The sequence below is a fragment of the Acipenser ruthenus genome, chromosome 56, assembly GCF_902713425.1.
Source record: "Acipenser ruthenus chromosome 56, fAciRut3.2 maternal haplotype, whole genome shotgun sequence".
Taxonomy (NCBI): domain Eukaryota; kingdom Metazoa; phylum Chordata; class Actinopteri; order Acipenseriformes; family Acipenseridae; genus Acipenser; species Acipenser ruthenus.
The window spans coordinates 6,655,466-6,679,168 of record NC_081244.1 but is presented as its reverse complement, the minus strand read 5'-3'; the positions used below and the strand labels follow the sequence as shown (position 1 = coordinate 6,679,168).

The following is a 23,703-nucleotide window of genomic DNA, read 5'->3' as shown; positions in this document are numbered from 1 at the left end:
CTACACCCACCGCCCACACTGCAGATAGAAAGCTCCGGGGCAGTTTGTCAGCTGCGCTCATGGTGGCTTTACCAGCTGTACACCCCCGTCCTCACCCCATCTCTCCCCGCAGATGGTAACAAGGCAAGTTTCTGTTCAGGAATTCTCAGGCCAGATAAGGTCACCCCGAACGAGAGGAAAACTAATCTTTTTGGTTGTTGGCAAACTTCAAAAGGCCTTTCTTTCTTTCTTTCTTTCTTTCTGTTTTACATTTTCAAAGAGGTGAACCATCCCACTCCAAACCCCACGTTGAGAGGAGCGCTTGCAGAACCCCTTCAATGGGTTTTTTTTTTTTTTTCCAGTCCCACTAGCGAGGGGATAACCGTGGAACTGATTAAGGTAAGCGCAGGGTCCAAGTGCAGTAATAATAGTCCATTGCCAGTTTGGTGCTGCTCAGGGAAGTCGATACACATTGCTAAAACGTCTGCCTAGAACACAGTATTTAAACCAATCTACTGGAAACCCATTAAACCAGTTCAGGAAGTTTAACTCCCAACGTCATAGAAACACACTCCCCACCCACATCACTGGAGATCTGCTGTTTCATGCCATGGAAAGACTAGTAAACAGCCATGCAGCTTCCTCCATCCTGTGATTGGATGTCTTGTGAGGTGAAGGGGCGTGTCTGATACGCAGAGGCCAATCGGCATGGATTTCAGTTCTAAGCCCAACCCCGTTTTGATGACATCACAAACAGTTCACAAGGGGGAGTTAAAGAGAAGAGTTGCAAAGTTTTTGTTTTGTTTTTCTTTCCGAAAAAGCCACACGCACTACGAGTCCATGAACGGAAGTGCTTATTTCTTTTTTTTTTTTTTTCGAAGTCCACAGGGTAAAAAGATTAGTTTTCCTTTTTGGGTTTAACAGGGAAGAAAGAGCAATTTGTTTGTTTGTTTGTTTGTTTGTTATTTTTTAAGTTATTTATTTATTATTTTTTTAATTTTTTTTTTTATTTTTTTTTATTTTTAGGGAGAGTTGGAAAAAAAAAAAAAGCCCGAGTGTACCTTGTAATAAAGCAGCGAGTAAACTGCCGTTTTCTCAATATCACGAAGGGATCCGGGTTCAAAAGAAGTGACCTTTGATTAATTTAGTTGATTCAGTTGCTGTGTTGGTAGGACAACCCTTCTCACTGCTTGGAAAAAAAAGGGAAGAACAAGATATTATAAAAATATAAAAAATAATAAAAACAGATGGATAAAAAGAGAACAGGGAGTCCCCCCCCACTAGGCAACGTTTGCTATAAAGTGCTTTATGTTTATTTCCTTCAAAACTGGCCATTCAGCTATTTCATAAAGTTGTGTGTGTGGGCGATTTGGCTTTGGTGGGCTAACATGGACTGAGCTGCAATCGAATTCCAACTTTCCCTTCAATCGGACCCCCCTGAAACCTGGTTCCAGGAGACCACTGTCTCGCAGGAGACCTAGTCTGAGATTGCTGTATCAAACCCCAAGTCTCTCTGCCTGGTGTTGCCGTGCAGTGGCCTCAAACCCAGCCTCCTGAAACCAAGCTCCAAGCCGCAACGCTGCTCTGTGTTCCCTCAGCTTTACGGGTACCGATTCCTCTTGTGAAGGTGCATTGAAATAAAATCGGCACTGCAAGCACGGGGTGTTAGCCCACTTGTGTGTTTCTGTTAAAAAAAACTAAAAAAAACACAAATCTCATCAAAGGCCACTTCTCTTTCCCTGCATCATCCCTTCTTCAAGGCACTGTCCCACTGGCACACACAGACTGTGTCTCGGAGCTCTGACTTGGACAAAACAAAAGGTGTTTCAGTGCGTTTTTCTTCTCGTACAGTGGGAGGGGTCCCTAAGTGACGTCAATGCCAGGAAGGTTTTTGTTCTGCGTCGTACAGACTTAGGGGGAAATCGAAATGACCACCAAGTTTTAGACGATAAGATAGAAGGTTGAATGACACTGTGGTCCTTTTTAGTTTTTAATAAGACTGAATGCTCAACAGCCCTGACTGTGTGCGTAGGGGGGGGGGGGGCAGCTCTGGTGTGAGCACGCGAACTCACATCCTTTCTTATCGCGGCCCAGTCCTGCAACCGCTGAGCCACTCAAATCGACTGCTGTTACTGTAGAAACTACAAGAAAAATAAATAAATAAAAAATTTGAAATCCTTTTCAAAGTTTTTTTGTGTTTTTAAACGGTTGGCCTAAAACCCGATTTGGGCTGTTTTGTGTTCCATTTAGTCTTACATTTCCGTGTACAATGTGCTCGGGATTGTGCGTGTGTTAGGCACAAAGGAAATCTGAAACACTGCGCTATACTTTATTATGCTTGCCTACGACAGCGCTGGAAGAAATATCTGACTATTGCAACAACAAACACTGCCTGAAACGTATTCATAGGAAAACAAAAATGATTTCTGTTCTCGTACACGGAAATAAATCTGCTGCCTGTCAAAATATACCCGGCAAATACTTGGCTAGACGAGAACATTCAGCGACAAAAAACGCTGCAATTCGCGTTTTCGAACAGACTTTTATTCAGACTAAAACTTGCTAGTTTAAAGCCGTTTCCTCTCCTTGCAGATCTGCGATATACTTTTTTTAAATTCCTGGAAGATATTACACAGCCCACTTTTGGAGCACGGGTCAATGGGGGAAAAACGGAAGCAATTTAGGGACCAAATCAGTCTTTTTATTTATTTATTTTTCTTCCAGAAGACAGGCATGTTTTTATGCCTGATCATCCCTTTAGTTTGCTAACAGCAATCTCTCTCCTTCTCCACAAGAACCAGGATGCTGGCCAAATCATGACTGTGCTGAAACAAAAGCGGTCTGGCTTCAGCAATTCCTTTAACACTGCGTGGGGTTTTTTTTTTTTATGTATATATTTTTTTTTTTACTGTTGTCTTTGTAAAAAGCACTGTGAATTATGTCCCAGAGACACATTTTCTCAATAGAATTTCTTTAAACACCTTGTACAGGTCTGGCATAAAGTTTTGCATATAGTCTTTTATTTAACATCATGTGAATCAAATAAACTACAAAATGATATCTACCAGAAGCTACAATAGCAGTACAGTAGTATTTCATATTAGATTTCGAAATGTCACGTTTTTCAATGTCAGTTTAAATATCTGGGAAGCTACAAAGCGGTGTGTAATTCATTATGTTAACAAGGGAACATTATTCAGCAGCTTTCTTTGGATTCTATGACGCTGAGTGAGTTCATTCTATATAGAGGGTGTGGAATTCAATATGTTAACAAGGGAACATTATTCAGCAGCTTTCATTGGACTCTATGGAGCTGAGGGAGTTCATTCTATATAGAGGGTGTGTGATTCAATATGTTAACAAGGGAACATTATTCAGCAGCTTTCATTGGACTCTATGAAGCTGAGGGAGTTCATTCTATATAGAGGGGGTGGAATTCAATATGTTAACAAGGGAACATTATTCAGCAGCTTTCATTGGACTCTATGAAGCTGAGGGAGTTCATTCTATATAGAGGGTGTGTGATTCAATATGTTAACAAGGGAACATTATTCAGCAGCTTTCATTGGACTCTACGAAGCTGAGGGAGTTCATTCTACAGGGGGACGATGCAAAACTTTTGGCCAGAGCTGTAGCTGTGAACGACCTCTTGAGTTAACTCAGAAAGGAGGTTCGGTCACTGATCTCTTAGAGTTGGGGTTCAGTGAGGGAGGGGGGTGTTTGATTAACTCGAGGAAAAGAGAAAAACTCTCTCAGAAGATGCCCACCCCCGGGAAACATAATACAGCTGAAAATGGAAATAAATTATCAGTTTTTTTTTTTTTTTTTTGGTTTATTTTAATCTTGTGGTTTTTGTGGCCGAGACACCCCCCCCCCCGAAAAACGAGAACAAACCTTCCTGGCATTGCCTGAAAACATTTCACTGTCATTATTATTTTTATTGAACAGCCTGCGTGGTGAAACACAAGACGGTCTTAGCCGCTGTCTGCAATGGTCATGCCTCCTCCATCCCCTGTATTAAATCAAACCGGTGTCTGTGCCTCTCCTCTATCGTACAGGGGTACGGATACTCAGTTTGGGACAGTTCAGGCTTTTCAACTCGCCTAGCAGTGCATTCTGGGACAGTTTTACCTGCCACAGCAGGACTACACTTACCAGAATGCACTGGGGTGTGCGAGTTAGACAGCTTGAACGGTGTCACGCTGTCCTCGTGCACATGGAGTCACGTGGCAAGCCGCTATGCGGTCGAATTTGGATTCGCAAATTAATTTCAATACACGGACCGAGGAGGTTTTTTTGTATTACTATTATTATTATTGTTGTTGTTGTTATTTTTACTGTATGTGTTATTTTAATTTTTGTTGTTTGTTTTTTTTTAGATAAGGTGCTTTTTCATTTGAAAAAGAAAAACAGTATATATATATATATATATATATATATATATATATATATATATATATATATATCTATCACACACACATACAAAAATCTGTATTTAAAAAAAAAAAAAATGAAAAAATGAAAACGATACTCAAATCACAGTTGTAAGAACTTCCTGACAGCAGCAGTGTCTGTCTTTCTTGCTGCTGACAGAGACAGACAGACAGACAGACAGACAGACCGGCCTGATGCTCGATCAGAGCCCAACAAACCCTTGGCTGAACCTCACCACAAAAGGAGTCTGTAAAACTCAAACCACATCATCTTCTGTCTGCAGTTTACAATTCAGTGCGAAAGCACAAAGATATCCCACCTGTAGCGCGCTGTTGCATAATTCAAACATTTCTTCACCTCCCTCCCAATACCCCCACCATGGTAATATAATTACAAATGCAAAGCGCCAAATTGGATTACGTTCAACTTATTTTAAAAGAGGTACAAATCTAAGGTATTACATATACACACACATTATATATATATATATATAATCTCCTTCCGTCACTCTTTATACTGTAAAGGAGCAATCCTATTTTATTAATGGTCAGAGTCTGAAATAGAACGATTGCCCTTAAATATTATCTTTAACATCTCAACTCTACAGTCCCAGAAAGCACACACACAGAGTTCCCAGAACCTCTTAATCCTCACACCTGTTTTAGAAATTCAAGCGCTGTGTGCAGTTAGGGCTCTGGCATCTGTTGTGACTTCTCTACAAGGGAGATTCAGCCTCCTCTCGAAGTCTGGTCTTAACCTCTTAGAGCCAGCCAGACACAGACAGACAGACAGACAGACAGACAGACAGACAGACAAAGCCAGCCAGCAGGAAGTTCTTACCCCACTGCAGTTAAACCACGTTGCTTTTTCAAGCTTCAAAAAAAAAAAAAAAAAAAAAAAGCATGGAGGGAGGTTATCTGGCTTCAACGTAGAAATAGACACCCAAACCTTTCGAGCCTTCACAGGCTGGGAAGGGTAGACTTAGTCTGGGAGTTTTTTTTGTTTGTTTCTTTTGGTTTTTTAAACCGACACACAAGATGAAATATACATATTATATATATATATATATATATTTTGGTCTATGGCAGGGATTTTACAAAAACAACAAAAAAAAACCCGCAGTCCTGTTAAATATACTGGGATCCTCACTAGCCCTGCACACGAGAGATGCAGTTTTGCTGCCGTACTTTGCAATGGTCAGCTTGCATTAACGATATTGTAACAGTAAAGACTACCACGGAATAGCAGCTGGGCTTCATTAATGAAGATGATAGAGAAACTGGGAATAGCATTAGCTGCTATGCAGTGGCTTGTCTTTTAACATGTTCAGTATATATATATATATCTTTTGCCTTTTTTAATATCCAATCTTCCTTCTCAAACTCCATCTTGAAGCTTCGCAACATGACAACTACCAGAAAAAAACAAACAAACAAAAAACCTGATAAAACAAAAAAAATATATATCATAAAAAAATAATAAATTGTAATAATAATAACAATAACAACAACAACAAAAAAGAAAAATGTGTGTCTAGTTGTCAGGAAGCAATCTGTATTATTATTATTATTATTATTATTATTATTATTATTATTATTAGTTGTCTGTTTAGGAGCCCTATCCTCTGGGAGTACGGGATCTTCAGCTGCCTTTATGATTTTTTTTTTTTTCTATTACATATGCCTCCAACGACTTCTCTTTCCTCTATTTATACGTTTTGGTTTTTTTTTTAAAGGTTTTTTTTTTTTTTTTTTAATTATAATCGATATTATTATTATTATTATTATTATTATTATTATTAATTATTATCATCATCGTCGGCATTCTTATTTGATCGGGTTGTTTTGCAGTCAGCTCACTCTCTCGCTGATGGGGGTCCGGGATTCCACAGTCTCCTCCCGGCTGGGCCTCGGCACGGCTGACGTGGGCACAATGTCCTTCATGTCCCCTCCCTCCGCCCCCCCTCCCATGATCACCCCCGCCCGCTGTTTGCCTTTGGCTTCCACAGCAGCGGCTGCTTGAGTCTTGCTGGGGCAGCTGTCCCCTCGGGTGGCAGCCTCCTTTCTGGGCTGCTGCTGCTCCTCTCGGCACAGTTTGGGGGCGCTCAAGTCATGCGGCTGCTCTGCGAGCGTGGTGGGGGTTGGAGGCGGCTGGGGGGGGAGGAGGGGGTGGTGGTGGTGGTGGTGGTGGTGGTGGTGATGGGGGTTGTGGTGATGCCTGTGCTGGGGCTTCTCCTTCTTCTTGTGCCCCTTTGGGGGGCTTCCCCGTCCTCCGCTGCTGCTGCCGTCCCCTTCTTCCTTGTGCTTCCTCCCAGAGCTCTTAGCCACCTTCGCTCCCTTCCCCGGAGAGGCTCCCTTCTCCAGCACCGCGGGGGCGGCCGGGGGAGGAGGAGGAGGAGGCGGCGGCTCCGGTTCCTCCACGGTCTCTCTCGTCTTCCGCTTCTTGATGGGCAGCGCCGTATCGTGCACCTTCCCCGCGAGCGGAGCTCTCTTCCTGGCTTCGACTGCCTGCGCTGCTGCCAGGCTGGCTGCCGCGGGTATCGTCCCCTGACTCCCGGACCCCCCAGCCACCCCCACCCCAACCGCCGCCGCCACCGCCGCCGCTGCCACCGGCTTGCGCCCCCTCTTCTTCGGGGCGCCCCCCCGCGGCTCCTGCTCCGGCTTCCTCTTCCTGCCGGGCCTCTTTTTAACTGCCACCCCCCCGGTTTGGGGTTTGGAAGCCGGGGGAACGAAAGGCATCTTGACCAGCAGCTTGCCGGGACTCTTCTCCACCACGCGCTGCACTGCCACCCCCTCGGAGGCCAGCCGCAGCTTCCCGCTGCCCTTGGGCCTCCCCCGCCCCCTCCCCGAGGCTTTCACCACCTTGGGTTTCTTGGGGGGCTTCTTGTCGCGTCGGGAGGGGCTGCCGCGCCCCGTGACGGTGAAGTCAAAGTCGTTGGGGTCGGTGGTGGTGTCCCCCACTTTCTGGAAGTACGCGATGAGCTCCACTTTCGAACGGAAGGCCTTCCCCTCCGGGCTGCAAAAGAGAAACGTGAAAAATGGTTCACTGTGAGCAAGTCAGGCTGCTTTTTTTTTTTTTTTTTCTCTTCACTGTTTCAAGTTCAATTTCTGGATTTTTCAAATTCCATTCAGTAACAATAATAGTACATTAATAATAATAATAAAAAAAACCACAAGTCTCTGTATTAAACCCCAAGTCTCCCTGCCTGGCGTACCGACCTGAAACCTAGTCTCCTGAAACCTAGCCACAAAGCAGCTCTGTGTTCCCTCATCTTAAGTTCTGGCCTCTGTCCTACATACACTAACAGATAAAATCTCCCTCCCTCTCTTTCTCTCTCTGCCTCCCTCCCTCTCCTCGCCATCATTTATATTAGGAAACGGCTGCCTTGTTTCCCTGTGAACTGACATCATTATCAATGAATTAGCTTGTTAATAAAAGTGATTTAGGGTCCTTAAAGTGTGGGAGGTTGGGGGGTATTGAGCAGGACCCTGTCAGGCAGCCCATCTGTCAGCCTCTTACTAAAGCCCCCTTTATAGTGAAACGTTCCTCAATCCGAAACACAAGCGCACACTCACACAGAGACACTCGCACTCAGAGACACACTCACAGACACTAACAAACTCACAAAAACACTGACACATGCAGAAACAGACACACACTTAGACACTAACACACTCACACGCAGAAAGAGACACACACTTAGACACTAACACGCAGAAACAGAGACACATACACACACACACACACGTCTGTACTACTATCTTTCTGTACACAATACACTCCCATTAGATCAGAATTTATGACCTACAGCAGCGTGTACATTCATTACAACACCCTGTTGCTTCTGTAGTTTTCATGTGCTGTGCGTAAGAAATCAAACCGCTGGAACTGAAAATCTTGGAAAATTGTCACAATAGGCAAGTTAGTGGTTGTTTATAGTTTAATTGATGACTTCAATGGGCCACACATGCAATCCATTTAACACAGTAAGAGAAAAGGAACACACAGCCACAAATAGTAAAATGCATGACTTTTTTTTTTGTGTTTTTTTTTTTTTTAGAAGCTGTTTAAGATGCCTGATTAAAGCACAAAGCGGCCTGACATTTTCACACAGGAGTGCCTACTGTTTCTGTATCACTGATTACTGAGTGGAAATTGAAATTCTCACACCCAGAGGTTATCAGGTAGGTAGGTCGTTTTATAAAGGATATCCATGACAAATCTTGTGGTGTTGTAACACATTTGCACACTGCTGTATATCGTTGGCAGGCAACTGCAAATGAAAAGCAATTGAAAAAAAATATTAAAAAAGTCCAAGTTTACAAAAGAAAAACAAAGCAAAAATTTGATCTACTTAAAAAAATAAATTAAATAAACCTGTCCCTCTTTTTATTGTTATTATTATTTATTTCTTAGCAGACACCCTTATCCACGACGACTTACAATTGTTACAAGATATCACATTATTTTTACATACAATTCCCCATTTATACAGTTGGGTTTTTACTGGAGCAATCTAGGTAAAGTTCCTTGCTCAAGGGTACAGCAGCAGTGTCCCCACCTGGGATTGAACCCACGACCCTCCGGTCAAGAGTCCAGAGCCCTGACCACTACTCCACACTGCTGCTTTATAAAGCAGCGCGAGTGACTGCTGGACAGATGCCGACAGTGGATGCTGACCAGCTTGGAGTATCGGATTAAAAAACAGCTGAGGAAAACAGAAACTGAGACCGATAACTTCCACTTCCAGCTTTCCAATGTACGAGAACCAGTTTTGAATGAAAAAAAACAATGATGATTATAGCTAGATAGATAGCTATAGATAGATATATATTAGTAGTAGTAGTATTAATTCAAGAAATGGACTGAAAGTGACTCAGTTACTAATTTTAGAACGAATGGTGTCAATGGTTAAATATCCCAGTATTTCCAAAAAATGTTAACACAGGCAGCAGAAAAAAAATAAAAATTATATATATATATATATATATATATATATATATATATATATATATATATATACTGTATATATATATGGAATAAAAACCAGTGGCACATGCCGCTTGTTATTAAAAATGAAACCTAGTCTCCTGAAACCACGCTCCAAGCCACAAAGTGACTTCCCGTTACCTCAGCGTCAGGGCGAGATTATAGAGATTATATTAAAAAATAAATAACATTTAAAAAAAAAACATTTCACATAGAAAAGCCACCCTTTGGAGCTGCTTAAAGACACAGGAACAATTAAAAACACTTTACCCACACTTAAAACGAATAGCGATTCTTGAAATAAAACACACAAAATAGTGAGCTAACAGCAGCGATACTAAATCTGGGACAGTCCGTGTGTGCTTATGGAATAGAGAGCTAATGAAAGCATTCTCAGAAACCTGACCTAACACACACACACACACACACACACACACACACACACATATATATATATATATTCATCATTCAAGCTCTCCCATTTTCCTAGCAGACGTGTTTTCAGTGTTGAACTCAAGACATTTCTGTGATGGTTGGAACTGGGGGCGGGCCAGTCCAAGCTTGAAGCTGCTGTGAGTCTGAGCTCAATGTACGGAAAATAAATGACAAAAATGTAGAATTTTTTTTCCCCCCTCCCCATTAGAAACCCATATATCAATCAAATGCGTTCTTATATGGAAGTCCTGTATTGGGGGAAATAAATAAATAAATAAATAAATAAAAATAAATAAATACCTTGAGTATTGGCTAATTCTTGTGTTTCTTAACATCTATGAAACACACACACACACACATATATATATATATACACACACACACAAACCAAAACAAAAAATACATGCATTAGCATAGTGTGTGCATCTTTCATATGGACATCTACAAAGTGACTCAAACTTAAACTGAACACAAAAACTTAAACTGAAACTGGGTTTGCACGCTGTTGACCGCAAGATCTGTCGAGATCTGTCCTATCCTGCGCACGTGCGGATTACTGAATTTTTAAAAAGGGAGGGTTCGTTGGAAATGCAATGTAGATTAAAAAGGACCGAAACACCAAAAAAAAAAATCTTCAGGAGATTTAATGGAGAGTTAAATTTGTTCAGTTAAACCATTTCGAACAGGGTTTGGAACAAAGACCAGTGAACTGCATAATGTTGTTAAAACACAATTACACAGAAAGTGCAGCTCTGGCCAAAAGTTTTACATCTTCACCCTGTAGAATGAACTCATTCTGCTTTGTAAAGTCGAACGAAACCTGCTGAAATAATGTTCCCTTGTTAAGATACTGAACTACACACCAGCGCTTTGGAGTTTTCCCCCCATACACTTCACGATAAAAACATAATTTAAAAATAAAAAAAAATGTCTCAATCCTAAAATTGTAGGTGATGCAAAACTTTTGGCCAGAGTTGTATTTTTTTATTATTATTTTTTTTCCGACACTGGAAACAGTTTACAAAAAGACGCTGTCACCTTTACACACACACACACTGCTCGATCGATCTCTGCACAGCAACTAGAAAAACAATTAAACTTCACACCAGGCAGACATTTATTCCATGTAAATCAATTCCATAATTCGCAGATGTTTGCACAGAAAACAAGGAAACTCAAACAGCCCTGAGATGGTGGCTCGGAGGATCCAGAGGTTAAAGAAAGGGGCTCGATCCCAGGAGGTTCAAATCCGGGCTCAGCCACTGACTCCCTGTGTGTGTGTGTGTGTGTGTGTGTGTGTGTGTGTGTGTGTGTGTGTGTGTGTGTGTGTGACCCTGAGCAAGTCACTTCACCTCCTTGTGCTCCGTCCTTCGGATGAGATGTAAAACCAATGAGCTCCTATTGGAAGTGACTCTGCAGCAGCAGCTGTTGATGATGCAGAGTTCACCCCCTAGTCTCTGTCAGTCGCTTCGGATAAATGCATCTGCTAAATGACTCATTAATAATAATTACTTTTTTTTTTTTTTTTTGAACTATAATAATAATTCCCCCCCACCCCCCGCGGTAAGAAAAAAAAAAGGTCTCCGCTACGCAGGGATCCTTTTGAGAGACGCAAGGCTGCAGAATAGCCAGATTCTCTCATTCACGGTTTCATCATAATAGGACGGTGCCCAAAAATACAGCCTTCAAATGGAGCCTCAGCTGGCATGACAAAAAAGTAGGTCAGTACACCCACAGTATGCTAAATGAGTTCAACGCATATCAAAGCCAGGTTCCTTTGCTGGTCACTGTGACAGAGATTCTGAAACCCGCTTCTGCCTGGGGACGTCCATACCAAGTTTCACCTTGGTGAAATATTTGAGAAACATCTCAATGTTTCTCAAACCCGCCACCCAGGGAAAAATCCAGTGAACCTGATTAATAATAAGCGTTGTTTTGAAGCATTGGTTTTCCCCCAGATTTATGGAACAGATGAAGCTGAGAAATTTTACAAGCAAAAAATTAATTTGTAGAAACCGTTCTTTACTACCGGCCTCTGCAGTCTCTCCCATAATGCATTGCACGCCAGAGCTGGCTCAGCTGGAGTTTCCGCTGGGTCCTGGTGGAGACCTCTTTACTGACTACTGATTATACGAATACACGACTGACAAATACAAGTTTTGATATTGCTGCAACGCGAGGGGGACATTTCCCGTTGGTTGAAAAATGTGAGGAGGGGATATGGCCCCCCGCGTGAATTACACCTATGATTAGTAATACTGCACAGCTTTGGTCAAAAGTTTTGCATCATCTCAAATTTTAGGATTCAGACATAATTATTTAACATCATGTAAAATCAAAGAGAATACAAAATTATATTGACAAAAAAAGCCATAATAGTAGTCCAGTAGTATTCATGTTAGATTTCGAAATGTCACATTTTTCAATTTTTATATGGAAGTACATAATACGACAAGGCGAAGTGTGATTCAATATGTTAACAAGGGAACATTATTCAGCAGCTTTCATTGGACTCTATGAAGCTGAGGGAGTTCATTCTATATAGAGGGTGTGTGATTCAATATGTTAACAAGGGAACATTATTCAGCAGCTTTCATTGGACTCTATGAAGCTGAGGGAGTTCATTCTATATAGAGGGTGTGGAATTCAATATGTTAACAAGGGAACATTATTCAGCAGCTTTCATTGGACTCTATGAAGCTGAGTGAGTTCATTCTATATAGAGGGGGTGTGATTCAATATGTTAACAAGGGAACATTATTCAGCAGCTTTCACTGGACTCTATGAAGCTGAGGGAGTTCATTCTATATAGAGGGTGTGGAATTCAATATGTTAACAAGGGAACATTATTCAGCAGCTTTCATTGGACTCTATGAAGCTGAGGGAGTTCATTCTATATAGAGGGTGTGTGATTCAATATGTTAACAAGGGAACATTATTCAGCAGCTTTCATTGGACTCTATGAAGCTGAGGGAGTTCATTCTATATAGAGGGGGTGTGATTCAATATGTTAACAAGGGAACATTATTCAGCAGCTTTCATTGGACTCTATGAAGCTGAGGGAGTTCATTCTATATAGAGGGTGTGTGATTCAATATGTTAACAAGGGAACATTATTCAGCAGCTTTCATTGGACTCTATGAAGCTGAGGGAGTTCATTCTATATAGAGGGTGTGTAATACAATATGTTAACAAGGGAACATTATTCAGCAGCTTTCATTGGACTCTATGAAGCTGAGGGAGTTCATTCTATATAGAGGGTGTGTGATTCAATATGTTAACAAGGGAACATTATTCAGCAGCTTTCATTGGACTCTATGAAGCTGAGAGAGTTTATTCTACGTAGAGGACGATGCAAAACCTTTGGCCACAGCTGCACAGCACGATCCAAGCTCTGCGTTAGGTCATTATAAACCACAAGTTTTTAGAATCTGGGATAAATATGTTACAAATACTATCAAATAAAAACTCATAAAAGCTAGTTGAACTTTGAGTCTGTATCTGAAACGGCGACATGAATTTATTTATTAGTTTGGATGCATTTAAATGCTGTGGAAGCTCAATTAAAATAAAATATCTGTAACCCCTGTCTGCTAAGTAAGAAATAAATAAATAAATAAATAAATAAATAAAAATAATAATAATAATAATATATAAACTGGACTCACTTGATCAGGTAGACGCTGTATTTCCTATAAATAAAACCAAATAAAACAACCAACTGCGTATCCTAACCGCACACACACACGCGCACACACACACACGCGCACACACACTGCAATATAAGCTCCCCTCACTTGATCAGGTACACATCGTATTTCCCAGCCGACCTCCCAGACTTGCGCTGTTTCAGCTTGCGCGCCCAGCCCTGGGGCAGCGAGGGGTCGTCGTACAGGGGCCCGCGGTCGCGGATGATGGAGCGTCTCTGTTTGGGGGAGACGGCAGGCTCTGGGGGGGCCGGGGCGGAGCTGGCGGCCCCCGCTGCAGACTCGCAGGGCTCGGCTCTCCCAGCCTCCATGGAAGACCGTGGCTGCAGCTGCTCTGCGGAGGAGGAGGAGGGGGGAGGAGGAGGAGGAGGAGGAGGAGGGGGCGGGGCAGGCTGCAGCCCCTCCTCATCCCGCCCCCCTTCCTTCTCCTTCTTCAACTTCTTCGGTTTTGGGGGTTTCTCCTTCTGCCCCGGCTGCTCCTGGTCTTCGCTTTTCTCCTCACTGAGGGACAAAAAAAAAAAAAAAAAAAAAAAAAAACACAAATAAATAACAGGAAATTATTTTTAAGAACATGTCAGGCTTTTTGTAGACGGTTGGAAAATCTGGATTTATTGGGGATTTCACAATTTATTTATTTTTATTGTACCAAATGTACATTGTGACAAATGACTTGTACATCTGTGGCCCAAAGTTTTGCCTCACCCTAGAATTGTAGGATTGAGATATAATTTTAAAAAAAATATATATATATGTGATTCAATATGTTAACAAGGGAACATTATTCAGCAGCTTTCATTGGACTCTATGAAGCTGAGGGAGTTCATTCTATATAGAGGGGGTGGAATTCAATATGTTAACAAGGGAACATTATTCAGCAGCTTTCATTGGACTCTATGAAGCTGAGGGAGTTCATTCTATATAGAGGGGGTGGAATTCAATATGTTAACAAGGGAACATTATTCAGCAGCTTTCATGCAATTTTACGAAGCAGAATGCTACAGGGGGATGCAAAACCCATCTGTGGTCTTGACCAGCCCTGGTCTCGTGGATTAATGTCCGACAATCCCTCAAATAAACTAGTTCTCCATCGACAGGTTAAAATAAAATAATTGGCGCATCCAGTAAAGGCGCTCCGCGTGCAGTGCAGGATGTGCCCTATAGCCTGGAGGTTGCAGGTTCAAATCCAGGCTACGTCTCTGCCATCTGTGACCAGGAGTTCCCAGGGGTTGGCGCACAATTGGCCGAGCGCCGCCCGGGTAGGGAGGGCTTAGGTCAGCAGGGGAATCCACGGCTCACCGCGCACCAGTGACCCCTGTGGCTGACAGGGCGCCTGCGGATCTGCAGTGGAGCCATCAGATCTGCGTTGTCCTCCGGCACTATCGATCTGGTGGCTTCGCTGTGGATCCGCAGTGCGAAAAAACGACGGCTTGGCAGGAACAAATTTCGGAGGACGCGTGTTTCAGCCTCCGTTTCCCGAGTCGCCGTGGGGAGCTGCAGCGGTGAACCGGGATTAATAACAACACAACTGCCGTTTCCAAATTGGGGAGAAAAACGGGGTAAAAACACTGACAACGACTAAATTAATAAATAAAAATAAATAAATAAATAAATAAAAAATAAAATAAATAAATAAATAAATAAATAAATAAATAAATAAAATTAAAAAAAAATTCACCTCACTGGCATTTTGCTGGTTAAATATTTTTATATATATATTTAAAAAAAAAAGTGGTAATTCAAATGTCATTTTTTACAGAACTGAAATTAAATAACCACAACTTCACGACCCACAAAGATGAACTCAACGCTTATAATATATGATTATTATTTATTTATTTATTTATTTATTTATTTATTTAACTTACTTATCCAAAGCGACTTACAGATGCTACAGGTCAGCACGGGGTTACAATGCAAGCTTCATATTTTAAACGCAGTGTATTTTACAGAAAGTGCAAATAATAATAATACTCAAATACAACAGGAACTAGGATGCAACAAGTTAGGGCGACAGCAAGTTGCATCTATGATGATGTATTAGCAGTGCAAAGATAGCACATCAGCCGAGGGTCCAGTAACGTGGTGCTGAGCTCAGGGGAGTCCAGAGCAGAGCAGAGCAGGGAGGGGCGGAGCGAGAGATCTACAAGCGCAGTCTGTCTACGAGTGTTTGGCAAACAAATCAATCGATAAATGAATAAATAATTAAGCTAGTCAGGACGATTGCAAAGCAGAGAGAAAAAGGGACCTTCCCAAAATTTAGGGACTCATTTTTCCCCCACTGTGGGCAAATCTGGTGCATCATAAGTTTACTATGGAGTGGGTGTAAATGTTCTCGATTTGACTTTGACAAGGTAGCACTTTAAACTCTGCTCGTTTGAAAGCTGGCGTATGCACAGGGTCTCCCATCGCAGACACTTGGGCAGCATTGGCTCGTTTGTATGCGTCCAAAACCACTCCGGCGAAGGAATGCAATTTGAAATTAATTCATAAAATGTGTTTCAACACCAAACTGCATTTCTCTTTTCGGCTCAGACTGGGAAAAAAAAAAAAAAAAGACTTTTCAGATACACCTCCTGTACCTCCTATCTCAGTGTGTGGTCTTAAGTTTTACTCATAGATAACGTTTTAAACAGTGAAAAAAAAAAAAAAAAAACACACCAGTAAACCAAGTCTTTAAAGCACCCTTAAATCTCAATTCTCAGAATTTTATTCGCTGAAATGACCGACTTTCATTTTTAATAAAATATCTTTTTCTCTCAACGCAATGTCCCTTTATTACTAGCGCAGCTACTGTCCGCTGTTTTGTACACAATTGGAAGCACAAACGAAAAGAAAAGAATCTTGAAACGGTTTAACATCTTACTTAACGCGGAACTGGAAATGTAGAAATCATATAAAATCGACGCAAATCCCTTTTTATTATTTTGTAGACTGCAGTTCTACCTCCTTTCACACACACATTTTATATATATGTTGATAAGAAAAAAAAAACACACACACACACACACATATATATATATATACACGTGTGTAGCAAAAGGAGCAAAATCTAAAAGAAAAAGGTCATGTAGGTTCACAAAAATGTGACTAATTGATCAATAACAATAGCTAACGTGTTTGAATGGAGATATAATTGCAGTGCACAAAAGGGTTACAATATATACACACACACACACACACACAATGTTGCTTTTATCTTGATTGATCGTAACAGGACAGTAACCCGTCACTTTTTCTATTGCACCCTCCTGCACCACTCTGCTTGACTCCACAGACCCGAGAGGCTGCGTGCTTTACCCTGATTCCCCAGGGACCCGCCGGATCCCTCGACCGCCCACCCGACCCCTCGCTGGATTACTTTACAAACTGGATACACGGTGATGTGCTACCGAACCGAAGTTACAGTAGCACTGACTCGGTGGTCCAGGGGTTAAATAAAAAGGGGCTTGATACCAGGAGGTTCCCTCCGTTCTCAGCCTCCATCCCACCTGGTCAAACTCAGACACCTCGCTGTCCTGAGCGAGGGGACATAACAATGCAATAGCATTCAATACAGCACTTTCAGACTGTGTAGGTCGGTATATGTGGTCCAGCGATTAGAGAAAAGGGTTTGATACCAGGAGGTTCAAATCCCGGCTCAGCCACTGACTCCCTGTGTGCGAGTCGCTTCACCTCCTTGTGCTCCGTCCTTCGGATGAGACGTCAAACAAACAAGCTCCTATTGGAAGTGACTCTGCAGCAGCAGCAGCAGTTGCTGATGATGCAGAGTTCACCCCCCTAGTCTCTGTAAGTCACTGTGGATAAAAGCGTCTGCTAAATAACAATAATAATAATAATAATAATAATAATAATAACAGCATATGCTTTAAGCATCATCGGGGGCATTAAAAAAAAAAAAAAAAGAAAAACTGACACAAACAAGAGATTCAAACCACGCCCTGTTTACAGATTTTTTTATAACCTTTATAAAAATTAACATCGCAGTTGTGCATTAAAAAAAATAAATAAATAGAACCTACTTTTTTATTTTCATTTCCATTAAAAGTTCAAATAATGTTGCGCAATAAAAATTAAATCACCATCTCCATAGAAAAGAAATTTAAATGATGAATAAAAACACTGTATTAGTACCAGATTATCAAACTCTCCGAAGATTTGGTGGGGGGGCAGGGTGTTTGTTAAACAAGTTCTTAATCTTTAATGGGGGGGGGGGGGGGGGGGGGGGGGAGAGGAGAATTATTTTCAGTTTAATTAAGTCTCCCTTCAATGCTGGAGCGAGAGCCGTGGTGGTGGTGGTGGTGGTGGTGGTATTAATTTTGAAAAGGCAGACTTAGAAAAATGAGGTATGAGAGAGAGAAAGAACAAAAAACAATGGATCCTCCACCTGCAATCGAAGATAAAACCGTGATAGAAGTTATAAATCGCGATGATCCCAGTTGTTTCTCTTGGGTGATAAATCGACAAACGAAACAGTCATTCTTGTACCAAAGTGACCAGCCCATCCCTGCAAAACGACATCTTTATTGCGTCTGCTGTGGCGTGGTGAGTGAGCCTCTCGTCAGGTCGTCTCTGTAAACGAGACGTTGTTCTCAATTGACTCATCTGAATATAGAAAGGTTTTTGATTGGATTAGACTTGACATCTTACTGGCAGTGTTGTGTCCCGTCCCGGGAAATAAATAAATTCATAAAAAGGACATAACCAAATGCCACCAGGTTTGTGTACAGTAGACGGTTCTGAAACGATGTGATCTGCTTGTGAAGGAGTGTACAGATTAAAGCGAATTTGGGGTGATTGAATTTTGGGAATTGCGTTGACTCACAAACGGCTGTCAAGCATCCTGTCTCGCTCAACCCGGGTCAAAGTGACCCACGTCCCGAGTAAGAGTAGCCAGTGGGAAAAGGGGCTTTACCACACAGGCATGCTTTTACCTGTTCACTGGAGATCTGCACAAAACGTACCCGCCTGCGTGTCCACATTAAAGTAAAACGGAGAGGATATGGACTGTGGAAACTGAAATCTGCGGTTGTATTTATACATCTGTTTATGTTTGGTGTATGTATAGCAGCTTGTAGAATTCACACAGGAGATGGATAAATGCTCATGCTAGTCCATACACCTAAATAAACGTACCTCATCCTCAAAAGACACAACCACACAGTTGTCAAGATTTACCTACCCGTTAAAAATAAGTCATTTTGTGTTTTTGTAAAAAAAAGTGTTAAATACGTGTTTGCGTAAACAAAACAAAGGTATCTTAGTGTTGTTTATAAATAAATAAATAAATAAATCTAAACCCAAATATTAAGAGGCGGCTATTTTGATTGTTTTTATGTGTAACGTTTTTGCAGTCGTCGATCTTTTTATATCTGTGGTATGTTAGGGCATCTTTTAAAACAAAAACAACAATATTAATACTTCCATTCCATGAGAAAAAAAAAAAAAAGTACAATTGATCGACATTGTATTATATATTTGCTTGTTATTCGCTGTAGTATATATGCAAGATGGTGCGTAAACTAAATTGATAGAAACACGTACCCCTCACAAAAGCTGCGTCTGAATACATTGATTTTTTTTAACGTGCCTTTCTGAGGCGGGAAAAAAAAAAACCGCCAACTTTTTTTTTTGCACGTGTCGGTTTATTTTAAAATACCGCGTCTCGCGAAACGAAAGCCGTTTTTTTTTTTTTTAAAGTAATGGCGGGTATGTGTTTATGAAAACGTATTAAAAATTAAATAATCCCATATTTGTCCTTTATGTGGATCAACTGACCTTGTGTTGGAACTTATGAAAAATGTTTACTTCATAAAAATCACAGTACATTGTACAGTGTTATATGGTAGCCTGACTTCCCCGTTACTAAATTAGATAAATGGTCGTCTTCAGAACGAGAAGAAAATTATAAAAACAGGTGAGCTTTTGGGGGAAAAAAATATAACATTAGAGGACCCCCATTTTGCCTCAAAACCCTGGTACAATTCCCCAAAGGTGAACGTTTTTCACAATGACGCACTTAAAACACACTCCTCAGTCTGCAAAACCAGCTGCGATTAATGTTAAGGACACCGGTGTCTTTTACCAATGCCCGGCACAGTATAAACCGATTTAAACCGTTAATTTCACACAACAAGAATCCACACCGGGCAATTATGAGACGCGGAATATTTTCAAAAGGGGTAATGTGTACACATTTGGGTTTTAATCACCGCAAAAACATTAAAAAATGCATATACACACACACACTGGAAAATATTACATTGATAATTTGCACATTCGACAACGTAATCCCTTTCCCAGACTACTAGTTAAACTAAAAACATTACAGCAGGGTTATTTTTATTTTATATACACAAATGAAGCACCAACAGAAAGTCAACGGAAATTAATGGAAGGCTAAATATCTTAAATCTCTTCCAAATAAATACATATGACGCAACAAGCCTCTGTTATGAATCGGTGGCGCTTCGGTGTCTTTTACAGTTTATATAAAAAACACACAAGCTTCAAAAACGCATTTTATAAAAACGAATCCAATTCTGTCCAGCTTTTGTGCATTTAAAAATAATTACATTACCGACAGGATAAAAAAATAATGATCTCCTAGCGTGCACAGAAACTAGTCGTCATCTCTCTTTTTTTTAATCTATCACATTAAGAAAATATTAACACAACGTAGGGTAAAATACACTTTCTCTTTCTTTGCCGGTAAAAAGACAGACAATGACACCGACTACATATAAATACCTATTAAAAAATAACACTCTGGGCTGTTATTGTATTTTGTATTATTTTATAAAACAAAAAGTTTGATGTTATTGGTGTTACGCATTTTCTACACAGCCAGGAAAGAAAAAAAAAAAAAATACATACGCAGAAGCGAAAAAGAAAAAAAAAAAAGAAGACAGTCATGCATACACCGCCGTACACAACCTTTTTTATTGAAAATGTCACCAAGCAAAAAAAAATAATAATAATTAAGACCTTTTCTTTTCTTTTCTTTTTTTTTACGGTTACATTTTTAAAAGAAATGCATTTAAAAGCTGGTTGCAAACGGGGATAAGGATCTACAAACAACACAGAAAATGCACACACACACACATTATATATATATATTATGTATATATAAGGATAAGATACAACGGAAACAATAGTCAACCAACGTCAGAAATTGATACCAGTACACACCTCCTCCTTCCAGTAACGCGCAAATATTATTTTCTCACACCCCACTACGAGAAAGCCACTGAAAATACACCTCAAATAGAGTATTTTCGCCCTCCCTCCCCTCTTTAGCAAAAAAAATTAAAAACAGCCTTCATTTTAAAACACAAGTTCGCATACTTCACCGCTGCAAATTCAGTTGCTTTTACTGAAGTAGAATATATGGATGTAAAAATATATATATTTTGAATTTACACTTACAGTATCTCCTCTCCGCTCTCTGCGGCGGCCATTTTTTTTATATTTAAATAAATAAATTAAAAAAAAAAAAATTCGCTACACATCTTTCGGATTCCCCCCCCCCCTCGCAAATCTCGCGATATCTTCTGCGCCAAGAGGCAGCTGTACGCCAGGAAATCTCGCGAGACTCCTGTACTACAGATAACTGCGAAGTCAAAAAATTCTCACCCGAAAGGATCCCCCCCCCCCCCTCCTCTAAACTCCGCCCAACAGATGGAAATTACAGTTTCCAATTGGCTGGAAAGAAACAACAGTGGGTGTGATTGGTTGCAGCAGCTATCACTCACCCGTCTCATGGAAACGCGGGCTGGCTGACAGTAAAGCCAGTCCAATTTCGTGCAAACTGATTGGGTAAAAAGGATCGAAGAAAGTTGTGTTGTAGAATCCCCGCCCATCCATTCCTTTAAATGTGATTGGCTAGAAGACGTGCCCATTTTAATTTAGGGCTCGTTCAAGGCTTGTCTGATTGGTGGAACAGAACTTCAATCATTTATTAAACAACAACCCCTTTTTCTGTGTCAAAAAAACTTTTTGGTGAAAAAAAGCAAGCTACGTAATGGCTCGACGTTCGAGAAGTTGAGTAGCGAAGACTGGATAGATCGCTAGCTTATTTAAGTTATGTGTGTTTTACATCAAATAACTTTATAATTTCATTAACACAAATAATTACAAGCTTTTTTTTTGTAATAAACATTTACAATGGTGTGATCTGAATATTATTATCCGTCCGTATACCGTACTAAAACCACGAGTACTCTACTACTAAATAAAATAGTAATAATAATAATAATAATAATAATAAAATAATAATAATAATACATGCAGATTGTAATACTTTATCATTTACAGTATCGTACTTACTACATAATATATGTTTTATAGTAACTTTACCACAGAATTCTTCATAAATATATAATAATAACATATACATTTTAAAATTTTGTTGATTCAAAAATACGTCATTTCGTACTTATTGTCATTTATTAGTTTCCGCTTAAATTGTCTGCGACTAGATAAATATCAGAACACATTTTAATATAATCCACATTTTGAAAACGGAGTGTATTAGTCACAATGCCGCAGCACAGTGAATCAACAGGCGTGGAATGAAAAACCGTTAATTAACTGTAATTTAAAAATTCAAACTTTCTGGGAGGTACTGCTAACACGCCGTTGTCATGGCAAATTTTTCCCCACCCCCACGCCCCCTTTTTTTTAAAAATTCCTTGCAGTAATATTTACTTCCACTAGAGGGCAGAGGATACACATACAGTAAATTCTTTCTCAAAGGCTGCTATCAATAATAACACGATTATCGATTCGCGAGCATTGTAACGCACAGAGAGGTGTGGTAAAGCATAGGGAAGCATTGTAAAGCACAGAGAGGTCTGGTAAAGCATAGGGAAGCATTGTAAAGCACAGAGAGGTCTGGTAAAGCATAGGGAAGCATTGTAAAGCACAGAGAGGTCTGGTAAAGCATAGGGAAGCATTGTAAAACACAGAGAGGTCTGGTAAAGCATAGGGAAGCATTGTAAAGCACAGAGAGGCACGGTAAAGCATAGGGAAGCATTGTAAAGCACAGAGAGGTGTGGTAAAGCATAGGGAAGCATTGTAACGCACAGAGAGGTGTGGTAAAGCATAGGGAAGCATTGTAAAGCACAGAGAGGTCTGGTAAAGCATAGGGAAGCATTGTAAAACACAGAGAGGTCTGGTAAAGCATAGGGAAGCATTGTAAAGCACAGAGAGGTGTGGTAAAGCATAGGGAAGCATTGTAAAGCACAGAGAGGTGTGGTAAAGCATAGGGAAGCATTGTAAAGCACATAGAGATATGGTAAAGCATAGGGAAGCATTGTAAAGCACAGAGAGGTGTGGTAAAGCATAGGGAAGCATTGTAAAGCACAGAGAGGTCTGGTAAAGCATAGGGAAGCATTGTAAAGCACAGAGAGGTGTGGTAAAGCATAGGGAAGCATTGTAAAGCACAGAGGGGTCTGGTAAAGCATAGGGAAGCATTGTAAAGCACAGAGAGGTCTGGTAAAGCATAGGGAAGCATTGTAAAGCACAGAGAGGTCTGGTAAAGCATAGGGAAGCATTGTAAAGCACAGAGAGGTGTGGTAAAGCATAGGGAAGCATTGTAAAGCACAGAGAGGTCTGGTAAAGCATAGGGAAGCATTGTAAAGCACAGAGAGGTCCGGTAAAGCATAGGGAAGCATTGTAAAGCACAGAGAGGTCTGGTAAAGCATAGGGAAGCATTGTAAAGCACAGAGAGGTCTGGTAAAGCATAGGGAAGCATTGTAAAGAACAGAGAGGTCTGGTAAAGCATAGGGAAGCATTGTAAAACACAGAGAGGTCTGGTAAAGCATAGGGAAGCATTGTAAAGCACAGAGAGGTGTGGTAAAGCATAGGGAAGCATTGTAAAGCACAGAGAGGTGTGGTAAAGCATAGGGAAGCATTGTAAAGCACATAGAGATATGGTAAAGCATAGGGAAGCATTGTAAAGCACAGAGAGGTGTGGTAAAGCATAGGGAAGCATTGTAAAGCACAGAGAGGTCTGGTAAAGCATAGGGAAGCATTGTAAAGCACAGAGAGGTGTGGTAAAGCATAGGGAAGCATTGTAAAGCACAGAGGGGTCTGGTAAAGCATAGGGAAGCATTGTAAAGCACAGAGAGGTCTGGTAAAGCATAGGGAAGCATTGTAA

General features: G+C 40.8%; 1 protein-coding gene across 1 annotated transcript; it reads right to left on the bottom strand.

Annotated features, from left to right (window-relative positions):
- Positions 1-815: 815 nt before the first annotated feature.
- LOC117404252 (methyl-CpG-binding protein 2) lies at positions 816-21,140 on the bottom strand. The gene is made up of 3 exons (XM_059017483.1): positions 20,970-21,140; positions 13,635-14,045; positions 816-7,428 (listed from the first exon to the last, which is right to left on the bottom strand). Exons 1-3 carry the CDS (start codon positions 20,999-21,001, stop codon positions 6,264-6,266), a joined length of 1,608 nt encoding a protein of 535 aa, XP_058873466.1. The 5' UTR covers positions 21,002-21,140; the 3' UTR covers positions 816-6,263.
- Positions 21,141-23,703: the final 2,563 nt, after the last annotated feature.